The sequence below is a fragment of the Leucoraja erinacea genome, chromosome 5 (genome assembly GCF_028641065.1).
Source record: "Leucoraja erinacea ecotype New England chromosome 5, Leri_hhj_1, whole genome shotgun sequence".
NCBI lineage: Eukaryota > Metazoa > Chordata > Chondrichthyes > Rajiformes > Rajidae > Leucoraja > Leucoraja erinaceus.
The window spans coordinates 71,737,420-71,751,012 of record NC_073381.1 but is presented as its reverse complement, the minus strand read 5'-3'; the positions used below and the strand labels follow the sequence as shown (position 1 = coordinate 71,751,012).

Sequence of the window (13,593 nt, the reverse complement as noted above, 5' to 3'; positions counted from 1 at the left end):
ATCATGGGAAATACACGCACATTTCCAAGAAACTCTCCCTGTGGATAAAGCACCCTTTCAAAACTCAGAAAATGTAGTCAGATCTCTCTGACAATATGAATTGGTTAATCAACATCTTGTTATTGAAACCAGTACAACACACTACAAAGCAGAATAATATCAAGGGGAAAAGGTTGCACTATCCATTAATAACTCCCATGTGATGACAGTTATGATTACAAAGCATAAACTCTTGGCCCAATCAGATATATAACTTGATACAATAATATCATATCTTTCCAAACTAAACAAAATTTAGAGATCCCATGACACTGACAGTAGGTTATGAAAGAAATATCAATGCTGGCTGAGTCAGCCCAAATTTGTTTTATGTTTTACAATGCTGACAATTCATCCAACGCTCAGTCCATAACTAAATTCCCTTGTCTTTTAAAAGACGGAGGTAGTCAAAAAAGCTGGAGAAACTCAGCGGGTGCAGCAGCATCTATGGAGCGAAGGAAATAGGCAACGTTTCGGGCCGAAACCCTTCTTAAAAGACGGCATGGGTGACACAATGGCGTAGCAGTACAGCTACTGCCTTACAGCGCCAGAGACCCGGGTTCGATCCTGACTATGGGTGCTGTCTGTATGGAGTTTGTACGCTCTACCCGTGACCTGTGTGGGTTTTCTCTGAGATCTTGTTTCCTCCCACAATACATAGACGTACAGATTTGTCCCTCGTTTGTGTAGGGTAGTGTTAATGTGTGGGGATCGCTGGTCAGCAGGGACTCAGTGGGCCGAAGGGCCTGTTTCCGCCCTGTATCTCTAAACTAAACTAAACTAGTTAGACTCTTAAATAAGAAGTGGTGAGATATACTAGAAAAATGCATTTATATTTAACAAGGGGATAATTACACAGCTGGGAATAGATAGACTGGTCAGCTTAATTCCAGTGGTAGAAAAACTACAGAAAGAGGGAACAGAAATCTGGAAATCAAAAGTAGGATGAAAACAGTTGCTATGGATTTTAAAGGAAAATTCTGCTTACCTGATCGTTTGATTTTACTTTTAAGGTGATAGTTAATGGTAGTGCAATAATGCCATTTATACAAATTTTCTAAAGTCATTTGATAAGGTGCAGATGGATGACTACAAATAAACTTGGAACCAAAGTCAAGGAATTGCTTGCCAGTTTCATGTCAACTAGTTTAGATTGGGAGTTGGCTGGCTATTCACAGAAGAAGGTTGTACTAGGATTAATGCCAGCACCACCAAAGTTCACAATTTACATCAACAATTTTGCCCACAGAATCACAACTGCAATTTGTGAATGCTCAGGCAATACTAAATTGGAGGATAGGGTTGGAAGTTGTGTCAATCTGTGATGGGGTGGGCTGCAATGAAATAGCTTTATAAGATTTACTGACTGAACACAGGAAACTTAATATGGATGAATGCAAGAATGCACACTGTAATAGGAAAAGAAAGGTGGTCATATGTTAGTTGGAAGGTGCAGTGCACATATGGGTGCAGTAGAAGAACAAAGGGATCTTGGGAGTATAAAACACTGATTACTATATATGTCATGTCACGGGTCAGTGAAACCCTTGAAAAATTAACCATTGAGTTTTGTTTCTATTGGGAAAGAGTTGAAAAGTTGAGCATTTATGCCAAACCTGCACTGAACTTTGGTGAGGCAACAGAACATAGATTGCCGTATTATAAAAGGACAATTGAAGCACCAGAGAAAGTGCAGGGAAAATTTAAGGATGGTATAAGAAACGTAAAGGTTTACATATATTAGAAACATGTGGACAGACCAGATACCTCTTGGGAAAACATGTGGGAGTTGGTCTTTAGAATTAGTAAGGTTTTAGTAGAGTGCATGTACAGATTTAAAAAATGTTTCTATATGCGAAGAGCATAAATGGAGACTCATTTCTTTTTTTACATTACAATCAATACAACCAGTTTTATTCGTCACATTGCACATAAAGTGCAAGTGAAATGAATTTGTCAGCTGCGGTACAATGATAAAGAACACACAATACACAATAAAAATTTAACACAAACATCCACCACAGCATTCATCACTGTGGTGGAAGGCACAAAATTTGGCCAGTCCTCCTCCATTTCCCCCCGACCAGAGTCAGTCCAGGATCAGCTCTTCCCCACCGGAGACTGCGGCTTTAGGTTGGTGTAGCCCGCAGGCCGGCGGTCGAAGATTTAAAGTCCCCGCCGCAGCCAGAAACACCGCAGACCGCAGGGCCGGCGGTCGAAGCTCCCCTCTAGGGGTGATGACAAGTCCACGCCGGGTCCGCGGTAGAAGTTGGCCGCGGGCCGGCGGTGAAAGCTCCTTCTTCTCCCGGGTCCCCCACGAGGTTGCGGACGCCGCGCCAGCTGAAACTCTGCAGACCGCGGCTTCAGGCTGCCGGCTGCCGCGGGCCAGCGAAACGGAGCGCTCCCCTCCCCCTCCGCCGAGAGTCCACGCTGCGCCAGCCGCTGAAGCCCCAGGCGCGTCTCCGGGAAATGCCGCCCGATCCTCGTTGTTAGGCCACGGGGGAGGCGACATGGAAAAAGTCGCCTCTCCATGGAGGAGGCGACCAAAACGGTTTCCCCCTCACCCCCCCCCCACACCACCCCCCACACAAAACACATAAAGAAACACATTTCCATTTATGATTCTCAGAGGACTCTTAAACCAGAGTTGGTTTAAGAGAATGATTCCAGGAATGATATGCGTGTTTGATGGCACTGGGCCTCTAATCGCTGCAGTTTAGAAGGATTAGGGGAGACCTCTTGAAACTTACCAAGTAGTGAAAGGCCCGGATAGAGTGAATGTAGAGAGGATGTCTCCACGAGTGGATAGAGTCTAGGACCAGAGGGCACAGCCTCAGAATAAAAGGACATATCTTTGGAAAGGAAATGGGAAGGAATTACTTTAGTCAGAGGGTGGTGAATCTGTGGAATTCATTGCCACACACGGCTGTGGAGGCCAAGTCATTGGGTATTTTTAAGGTGGAGATTGACAGATTCTTGATTAATACGGGTGTCAGCGGTTATGGGGAGAAGGCAGGAGAATGGGGTCGAGAGGGAATGATACATCAGACATGATTGATTGGCAGAGTAGGCTTAAATGGCCAAATGGCCTAATTCTGCTCCTGTGATCATATGAATTTATGAACTAACAAACCTAATTTGACAGAGATGTAAATTCATTAAAGGGCCTGTCGCACCAGCATGCGGCGAGCGCGACCTAACGTGGTCGCTTGAGCCGTACGGTCTCGCGGGGCCGGTCCCACTTTTGATCGCTGGAGCCGTATGGACTTGTGTGGGGCTGGTCCCGACATCGCGCGGGGCTCCGAAAAACTGACACTGTCCAAAGATTCTGCGCGGCAATGGCCTATCGGCCCGCAGCCGCATTGAGGCCGTACGCAGCGTCTTGACGCCGTACCCAGTGTCTTGACGGCGTATGCCTAGCGCATGGCGTTGCGTGAAGAAGTAACCGTCCGACGCCGTGAGACGTCCAAATTCAGTCGGCCCGCCTCCTGCCCAGTAGATTGGTGAGTATGATGTCGGGACCAGCCCCGCACAACTCCACAGGGCTCCGCGGTTAGAAGTGGGACCGGCCCCGTGAGGCCGTACGCCTCAAGCCATCACGTTTGGTCGCGCTAGACGCATGCAATCACATGCTGGTGGGACAGGCTATTGCAGGGCGAGATTAAAGATATAGATCCTTTCAAGGGAGACTGCACAAGTCTTTTGCAAGGGAAAGTTATATTGGATGTAATTTACTACCACCAGGAAGGTATGTATTTAACTGTTGATTTAGAAACATTAACATTGACCTGATCATTAGTTTTGCTCAAATGAATCACACTGAATACACGTTGGAGATTAAATATTGCATTAAATATTGAATTCTAGAGCTACTAGATGTTGGTTTCAGTTCACGAGTCCAACTCTGTACAATACAATATACAATATTTTATTCCATGTCGTTTGAACCTCAGTGAGGCTCAAACGAAACTGTGTCCACAGACATACAAACAAAGACAATTCCTACAAGACATACAAACAATTCAATTCACACAAACATCCATCACAGTGAATCTCCTCCTCACTGTGATGGAAGGCAAAGTCTTTTCTCTCCCCTGCACCATTTATCTCCCGATATCGAAGCCCCAGGCGGGCGATGGTAAGTCACACGGCCATTTAAGGCCACGCCGGGCGATGTACGGCCCCGCTCTAGGCCCAGAAGTCACAAAGTTGGAGCCCCCGGTGGGCGCTGGAATGTCCCGCGGCCATTAAAGCCGCGCGGGGTGATGTACGGCCCCGCTGCGGGTCGTTCCAACCCCGCGACACAAGCGGGAGAAGTCGCGTTGCGGGAGCCACCCGGACCCGCGAGTTCCCGATATCACAGTCCACCGGACCTGCGGCTGGAGCTGGAGCTGGAGCCTCCGAGCTCCGGAGTCGGGCCGCAGCAGCGAGCCACCACCGCTCCCCACGCTCCGAGGCCGGCCAGCTCCACGATGGTAAATCCGCAGGCTCCGCGACTGGAGCTCCCAGGTCGTTCCGGTTGGAGGCTGCTCCACGGTGCTAGGCCTCAACGACAACGCAGACCCGACAAGAAAAAGGTAGGGTCTCCCGTGCAGGGAAGAGATTTTTTAAAGTTTCCCCCTCCCCCAGCCGCCCCCCACATATACACAGTTAAAAACAATATTTAAAAAAAACACGTACAACTACATTTAACTAGACAAAAAATAATAAAAATGATGAAGTGATGAAGAACGCTCAGTGGGAAATAAAACTGCACATCTGCAGAAATACTCAGTCAATAAGTGCTGATTAAATGTATTCATCTTCAAGATTACAAATCATACTAAGAGTCAGCAAGCTCTAACGAACAAAACCTAAAGCAACTTTTAGCAGGCTCACTTTCATGTTATATTTTCACAGCATTTTCTTTCCTTTTTAAAGTCATGCTAATTATTCCTTACTTCCTCTCCTTGCCACTCTCCTGCCATTCCTGCTTGTAATCTGCAATGTACCTGTTTTCCAATCTCATCCTTCCTCCCCTATCCAAATAACAACCCCATGATCTCCTCTTTCTCCTTTGAATAATACCGACGAAAAGGCAACCACCTCATGGTAAATGGTGTTATCTAAAATAAATGTTACTCTATAACAAGCCTAAATACCTACAGAGTGCCAATCCCACTGCTGTTGCAAATGGATGAATACTGGAACTCAACGGTTTACTGAAGATGGGAATTACTAACCTTCTGTCGATCCCCATCCAGGGTATACAGCTGTTATGCACTGCTTTTATGGCTCAGCAAAATCCAAATTAGCTCAGTGCATCCCTACCCGGGCTGATGGCGGAGGGAAATATGATGGTGGCATTTAAGAGGCTTTTAGATCGGCTCATGGAGATGGAGGAAATGGATATGGGTCATGTGCACGTAAAGGAGCTTTAACTTGGCATCATATTCGGCATGGATATGGTGGACCAAAGGGCATATTCCTGTAACCATTCCCTGTTCTCTGTGTTGTGTCCCTTTTTTTATTGTATGGCTGTATGGGAATTTCATTTCACTGTGCCATCTGACACATGTGATGAATAAATCTATCTTGTATCTTGTATGTTCTACATGTGGACCTATGGAGCCAGTCTTGTTGATGATAAAATGTCAAACACCAAAATGGACACTTCACACCAAACCATCACATTTGGCTTACAAGATGCCTGTTTCAGCTAATTCAGCTCGTAGAAAAATCTATTTTACTCAATTTCAAATTTGTTTAGGCCTCAGATAAAATTGGTAAATCTCATAGAATCTCCAGCCCCTCAGGTGTGCACCTTTTGTGCTCAATTCTGTTCCAGCATCAAATTTCTCCTTTCCATTACAGATGTTAGATCCAATCCAAACAAGCGTGCAAGATATCCCATGACATCAGGATGTTTATAGCTCCTGTCACTAAATTATTGGAAAGAATTAAGAACCTAAACGTTTGTATTCACTGACATAACCCCTTAGGGTTGTTCCAATCTATTCTCAAATGGCCATCCTTCTGTGCATTGATCTTTCGTTCTTCCCTGTCCACCCTGTTATTATGCCTTCATCTGTTGTACTCCCCTTCTCTCTGGGAAATCAAAGGATAGGAATGTTGTTGAACGCCAAATCTAAGACAATGGAAATTGGGCAATCCTTTCCTAATTGTATTCCCAGTTGCTTCACTGCTGAGGAGTGTCAGGTGATGTTGTGCTAACATAATTTAAAAAACACAGGCATCACTTGAGAAGGAGCAGCAAATTGAAGTCTTTCCCACCAGTCTCAGAATATTCACATTGCCTGTTTGGCAGGGAATACAGGCACCCTTCTATCAGGTTCAAGGTCTGGAAATATTGAACTCACTGCCCTTAAAAATAATGTGCTACTTGCAATTATCAGGGGAAATGTTCAAATTATTTATTGTGGAACTGTACAACAATGTATTATTTATGTTGAATTAGCTCAATGCTTATCTTGGCTTTATGTGAAGCAATTCAGTTGTTGCAATATATAATATCTGTACACGGTCGCAGTAAAAGAGGAGATTAACGACTTTAACATGTAACTTAAAAAAGTTAGCAATTTATGGGTTACATTATTTAATTTGATTTAATACGAACATAATCAAAATTATTTCAACTAAAATCCAATATTTCAAATAGAAAATTAATACGTGAAGCTTTTTTATTAAATGTCCTTCTGATCATCACACATATCACAATCTGTTCTGAACAATGCTCATGAATAGTAAACAACTCAGAACACGATAGGGAAACCAGAATGAATTAACAAATGGTCCACATTACAAACTTATCAATCAGATATAATCAACAAGATTGCTTTTTAGACTGAAATAATTTTCCCACATACCATTATTCCGCTTGGAATAAAGCTCTAGGTCAGCCAGAGTTCCAGATCGTGCAGTAAACCAACATATCTTGATGTCATCATGCTAGGATTCAATTGTTTGACGTAGACTTGGACAATATTCTAATTGCTAAATCATCGCTATGTGTAAATTGTCATGACAGAAGAAAAAAAATAGAAATGCTGCGCTTTTTAACGATGAGCACACAGAATAATTGAGAAAGCCAGACATGAATTCCAAAGGCATTGGCCCACCTTTTGCTATATTTGTTTGTGCTACATTCTGCAAGAAGCTGCAGCTCACAAATGTCAAAAAACCCATGCCGTTCATACCTGGCACACTGACAGCTTCCCTATTAATTTCATGGGTGTCATTGTTAAGAGTGGTTACGTTTTTGTTTCATATTTCAAAGTGTCATTGTTTAAAGCAAGAATCTTATTGTTCTGATTCATATCTGTTACATATGGCAAGCAAACACTCTGGTTCTTGAGTTGGGTATGGCTGCGAGTCAACAAGGCAAATGTTAGATACTGTGGGTTCTTTTACATTGTTTGTGACTATTATGTTTGACACAACTTGAAAATACCCTTAAAATACATAGAAATTAAGTACAGTATTAACTTAATTTCTATGTATTTTAAGGGTATTTTCAAGGTTTCTTGTAGATTTTCTGATTTTTAATTCTTATAGTTATGAAACAGTTTTTTTTTTTAGTTTAGAGATACAGCGCAGAAACTTACACTTCGGCCTCCCGAGTCCACGCTGACCAGAGATCACCCTGTAGACTAGCACTATCCTACACACAAGGGACAATTTTACAATTACCAAATTACCAAAGCCAATTGACCTACAAACCTGCACGTCATTGGAATGTTGCAAGAAACCCGGGCACCCGGAGAAAACCACGCGGTCACAGGGAGAACGTACAAACTCCATACAGATAGCAGCTATAGTCAGGATCAAACCCGGGTCCCTGGTGCTGTAAGGCAGCAACTCTATCGGTACGTCACTGCGCAGCCCTAATATTTTGAAAAGACTTCTAAAGATTAAAAAATAAATAGATTCTGACTATTAAAGAATGAGCTTTTGACTACTGTCTATGGCACGGGCAGATATTGGAACCTAGAGCAAACACAAAGTTCTGGAGGAACTCAGTGGGTCAGTCACCATCTGTGAAGGAAAGGGTAGGTGATGGTTCGGGTTAGAACCCATATTCAGAAAGTATTTTGGCAGCCATTCTCCAGAAAGGTGTACTTTTTCAACACTCACACTTCCAGTCACATGGCATCATCACCACCCCATCTACCTGCGATGCTACCTTCAAGGAACTATGTACCTGCACGCCTAGGTCCCTCTGTTCTACAACACATCCCAGAGCCCTACCGTTCACTGTGTAGGGCCTGCCCATGTTAGACTTTAGTTGTGGAAGATCCTGTGAATTTGCAGGCTCTGGTTATCTTCGACCACTTCAAAGTTTTACAGAGAAGCAAACGTGCCAAGTGGACATTTTTGTAATTCAGCAGGGAGTGAAGGCCATAAATCCTGGGCCAATATTTCACACTTAAATTAAAGCAACATCTCATTGAGAAAGAATAATTTTTTAAAAAGGGGATGTAGTTAAATATTGCATATGTAATAAATGAACAAGTCATCAAATGCATAAGAACCTCTGTAGCTTTGTTATCATGCTCTGTAAGGGTGGCATTGTGGCGCAGCGGTAGAGTTCCTGCCTTACTGCGCCAGAGAACCAGGTTCAATCTGAATGGAGTTTGTACGTTCTCCCTGTGACCGCATGACTTTTTTTTGGGTGCTCTGGTTTCCTCACACATCCCAAAGACGTACAGGTTTGTAGGTTAATTGGCTTCCGTAAAATTGTAAAGTTATCCCTAGATAATGCTGATGGACGGGGTGATGGCTGGTCGGCATGGACTCAGTGGCCCATAGTGCTTGCTTCCACGCTGTATCCTTAAAGTGTAAAGTCTTAAAGGCTAAAGGAAAAAAAAATGATGTTAATATAAATAAATGTAAATATTTATAGCATAAATATTACCTCTGCTGCAATAAGGAAAGTTGCTTCATCGATATGTCGCATGCCGCAGGCTATCACTCCAAGTCCAACTCCAGGAAAAACATAGGTGTTGTTACCCTGGCCTGGATATATTACACGCCCATCTGGCATTGTAACTGGGTTAAATGGACTTCCGCTGGCAAATATAGCTTGGCCCTGTAACAACAAGCAGAGCAAGGGGAAAATGGTTCAGAAAATAAACATCAATGACAATCCCACATTTTTCAATACATTCTGAGAAAAACAACAAACTTGAAAAACACGATGCAAATTAATAATGCTTTCCGACATAAAAGGTCATGTAGAATCCAAGGATTCATTCCTCTGTTGATGGAGGGATACCCCAGGTCACTTGTGCCCTAACCAGAACCCCCCCTCAACCTTCTAAACTACAGCGAGTAGAGGCCCAGTGCTGTCAAACGCTCATCATATGCTAACCTCATTCCTGGAACCATTCTTGTAAACCTCCTCACCATTTTTGAGTAGGTTAGCATAAGGTTTGACAGCACTGGACCTCTACTCGCTGGAAGATTGAGGGGGGACCTCATTGAAACTTACAGAATAATGAAAGACATAGATAGAGTGGATGTGGAAAAGATGTTTCCACTGGTGGGAGAGTCTGGGACCAGAGGTCATAGCCTCAGAATTAAAGGGTGATCTTTTAGAAAGGAGGTGAGGAGGAACTTATTTAGTCAGAGAGTAGTTAATCTGTGGAACTCATTGCCACAGAGGGCTGTGGAGGCCAAGTCAGTAGATATTTTTCAGGAAAAGATAGACAAATTCTTGATTAGAACGGGTGTCAAGGGTTATGGGGAGAAGGCAGGAAAATTGGATTAGGAGGCAGAGATCAGCCATGATTGAATAGTGGAGTAGACTCGATGGCTGAATGGCCTAATTCTGCTCCGATAACTTGTGAACTTTTAGGAACCATGCACCCATACTCCCCAAACGACTTACAAGTATCGAAAATAAAATAAAGCAATTAAAATTATTGAAATTAACACTAAACATACCCAAGTTAAATGAATTAAAAACATTTAAACTAATCAAATGGAAAGTCTACTGAAAATGAAATCTGTAGAAGCTGGAAATCTAAATTAAAATAAAAAAAATGTTTCAAGTCATCGACCTCTCATCTGAAAAAGTGAAGAAACACGAGTGGTGAATCTCTGGAATTCTCCACAAGAAACAGAGCGTTGTGAATCTCTGGAATTCTCTACCTACAGAAGGTAGTTGAGGCCAGTTCATTAGCTATATTTAAGAGGGAGTTAGATGTGGCCCTTGGGGCTAAAGAGATCAGGGGGTATGGAGAGAAGGCAGGTACAGGATACTGAGTTGGATGATCAGCCATGAACATATTGAATGGTGGTGCAGACTCGAAGGGCCGAATGGCCTACTCCTGCACCTATTTTCTATGTTTCTATGTGTCGATGAGTGAATATAATAGAAATAAGGGTGAGATGTGAGAGAACAGAGACAATGCATATGAAAGATAAGAGAGAAAGGTAACTGATGAGTTAACTTATACTTAGGCAATAATGTGGTCACTTGCACCAGAGGAAAATTACTCCTTCTCAACACCTCAACACCATCACAGATAATCCTTTTGGTTTTACCACGCAACTTTTCACAGATATTATTTGATCTGCTGAGTGCACAACATTACCTGCATTTTTTATGTTAAAAAACAGTCCATTGCTGTTTTCCAGTGGTCAATTCTTTCCATTCAAGCTTGAGTGCTGGTAATTTAGAGGAAGCCTGTGCAATCCCACTGAACACCATGAGCAGCCTCTTGACATGACACAGGAGACCCAGGGCCAGGGCCAGGGTAATTTGGAACAAAAGTCTGCACATCAGACTCAAGGGCATCAAACCTCCACAAAATTATATACCTTGTAAATTCTGGATTTTAATTGTGGAAATTTTAAAATTATACCATAGAAAAGAGACATTCCAGTTGATTTAATCAATTTTGAAAAATGTTTCAATTGGCAGGTTATCAACCAATTCAGTTATCTTAATTGTATTTGTTCTAGATCGAATGGTAACCTTACAGTTCACAAATGCAATTTGTTTCGTTCAGAGGGCCAACTCCCTTCTCCTTTAATCGTCTCAGATCACGGAAGCACTTTTTGTTCTAATTGACCTCACACCCCATTTACTGTGATCATGTTCATAGTGTAAGAGGCCAACACCCTTTTGGCTTCACCACTCCCAATCCCAAATGTATTTTCTCTCTTAATCATAATTTAATCAATAATTTCCTTCTGTTCCTGTTAATCTGCTCCATCGTTCAGTCATGGCGTCTGCGTGCACCAGCCCATTTACTTGTTTCTTATAAGCTTGTTTAACAAAAATCATCATCATTTTTATCATTGAATCAAATCAATCATTTAGAGAACAGAATTCCTTATTACTACTCTTCATAAATTTCCGTCAAAGCAACAATCCCATTTTTGCCTCTGGTTCCCTTACTGGCATTAACATCCATTATCCCCCCCCCCCCCCCCCCCCCCCCCCCCCCAATGTTAGGTATTCCTTTGATCCCCCTACAAAGAAACACAGGTTGAAACAACTGAGAAGAAACCCAGCTGCAGGCTCCCTAGGGCTCATGCTACTCAGTTTGGAAAAATGCAGGCATATTTTCACAGCATTTGTATCCAGGTCATGGAACTGCACATAAAACAACCGTGGTAGCACGGAGACACAAGGAACTTCAGATGCTAGAATCCTGAGGTCCTCCAGCACTTTGAGTTTTAGGTAGTGATTGGACCTTTTCTGGTTCCAATGGCTTAAGGCAGTGGCTCACAAACAACATCTTAGGAGCAGTTATGTGTGGGCAATTCTGACCTCGCTAGTGATACATCCCACAATCACCTCTCTAAATAATCTTCGGTTACAGTTTAGTTTATTGTCACATGTACCGAGGTTGCAGAGAAAACCTTTGGTTGCGTGCTAACCACTCAGTGGAAGGACAATACATAATTACAATCGAGCCATTCAAAGTGTACAGATACATGATAAGGGAATAACCTTTAGTGCAAGATCAAGCCAGTAAAGTCCGATCAAAAATAGTCTGAGGATCTCCAACGAGGTAGATCATAGTTCAGGACTGCTCTCTAGTTGCAGTAGGATGATAACAGCTGAGAACAAACTGTCCCTGAATCTGGAGGTGATCGTTTTCACACTTTGATACCTTTTGCCCGATGGGAGAGAGGGGAGAACCTGGGTTAGATCCCATCAGGTCCTGGGGATTTATCCATCTTAATGATCTTCAACAGCCCAACACTTCCTCCTTTATTTCAAACTTCCCTTACATATTAGCATTCTGCACACAGACATTCTTAGATATACATCTCCATGGATGCTGCTTGATCTACTGAGATCTTCCAGTGTTCTGTTTTCTACTTCTTTCCGCCATGTTTCTCAAGTAGTAGACTCCAATTTAACCTGTAAAGTCCAAGAATTAAGTTTTCACTAGAAATTATAACATTTCTGTTTCCCCCTGCAGGATTTATTTTCTAGTGTTAGTGAACAGTGATTGAAAATTATTCTGTCAACTGTCAATACTTTGATAAAGTATTGCAAGTTATGCAGCTTTTCCTACCAAGTTTGCTATAAAGAATTGGACACAAATTGGAACTTTGTCTTTCACCTCCCAAAAGGCAGTCATCAAAACAATAACTTAATGAAAGTACCGAAAGTTATAGCTATAAAACATATTCAAAGATCCATTATTTTCTGTCTTGCTTGATTGAGTGCAGCTGAAAGTATAAACTGCCTTTATTTTCACTATTTTTATTTTATGTTAACAGTTTCAGGAGAAATGATCCACAGACATCTATAATTTGTATTTACTTATTCTTGACAAAGTGTCAGCATAATTGGAGGCATACTCTGCCTTCGTTCTGGCAAAAGTGGATTCACTCACTCTGAAGGCCATAGAGCTGAATTATGACACAGAGTGCAATGCACAAGTTACAAGCTTGCAATGTTAAGCACCAATGAAAGAAGGACATATTTCCAGCTACCGACAAAAGTGTTTAAATTATCGGAGAATATCAAATATTAAAAGGACCAAAATATGTATTCATCAGTAAGGATAAAGAGTACCTAATGGTAGCATCACCACCAGTTATGGTGATATTTTGTTCTAATGACAAAAAGTGCTTTACAGTTAAGTGCTTTGATAATATACTCTTGGAGGATGATGTTTATGTATCTACTCCTCAATAAGCCATGTTCCATTTGATTCCTTACAGGCAGAATTGTTGAACCACAAACTGGATACCATAATTGGAAAATGTTAAGTTTAATTAAACTGATCCATTAATTCAGTTAACACTACTCTGACATAAATCATAGTTTTTTGGTGCAAACCTATCATTGGGGAATGAACCTATAATTTAGGATTACACTTTGTTGACAATGCAGTAATCCCTTAAAGCCCCAGAGGTATAGTGTTTAAATTAGATTTGCAATCAAATCCTATTGTTTAGAGGGGCATAAGGTCACTTGAAGTTGTTGACAAAGGCAATGGTTCAGCATTCTTCTACCATTAAAAATAGACAGGCCTGGACTTTGTCTAATATGTCCAAGGAATGGCTTTCAATGTTTATCTA

At 42.0% G+C, this 13,593-nt stretch overlaps 1 protein-coding gene across 1 annotated transcript in view; it reads right to left on the bottom strand.

The window, feature by feature from the left end:
* me1 (malic enzyme 1, NADP(+)-dependent, cytosolic) overlaps window positions 1–13,593 on the bottom strand; it is a 354,758-nt gene that overhangs the window by 28,053 nt on the left and 313,112 nt on the right. The window contains exon 12 of the mRNA XM_055635901.1: window positions 8,954–9,127. Within this exon, the coding sequence (XP_055491876.1) occupies window positions 8,954–9,127 (174 nt within the window). The remainder of the gene's footprint in view (window positions 1–8,953; window positions 9,128–13,593) is intronic.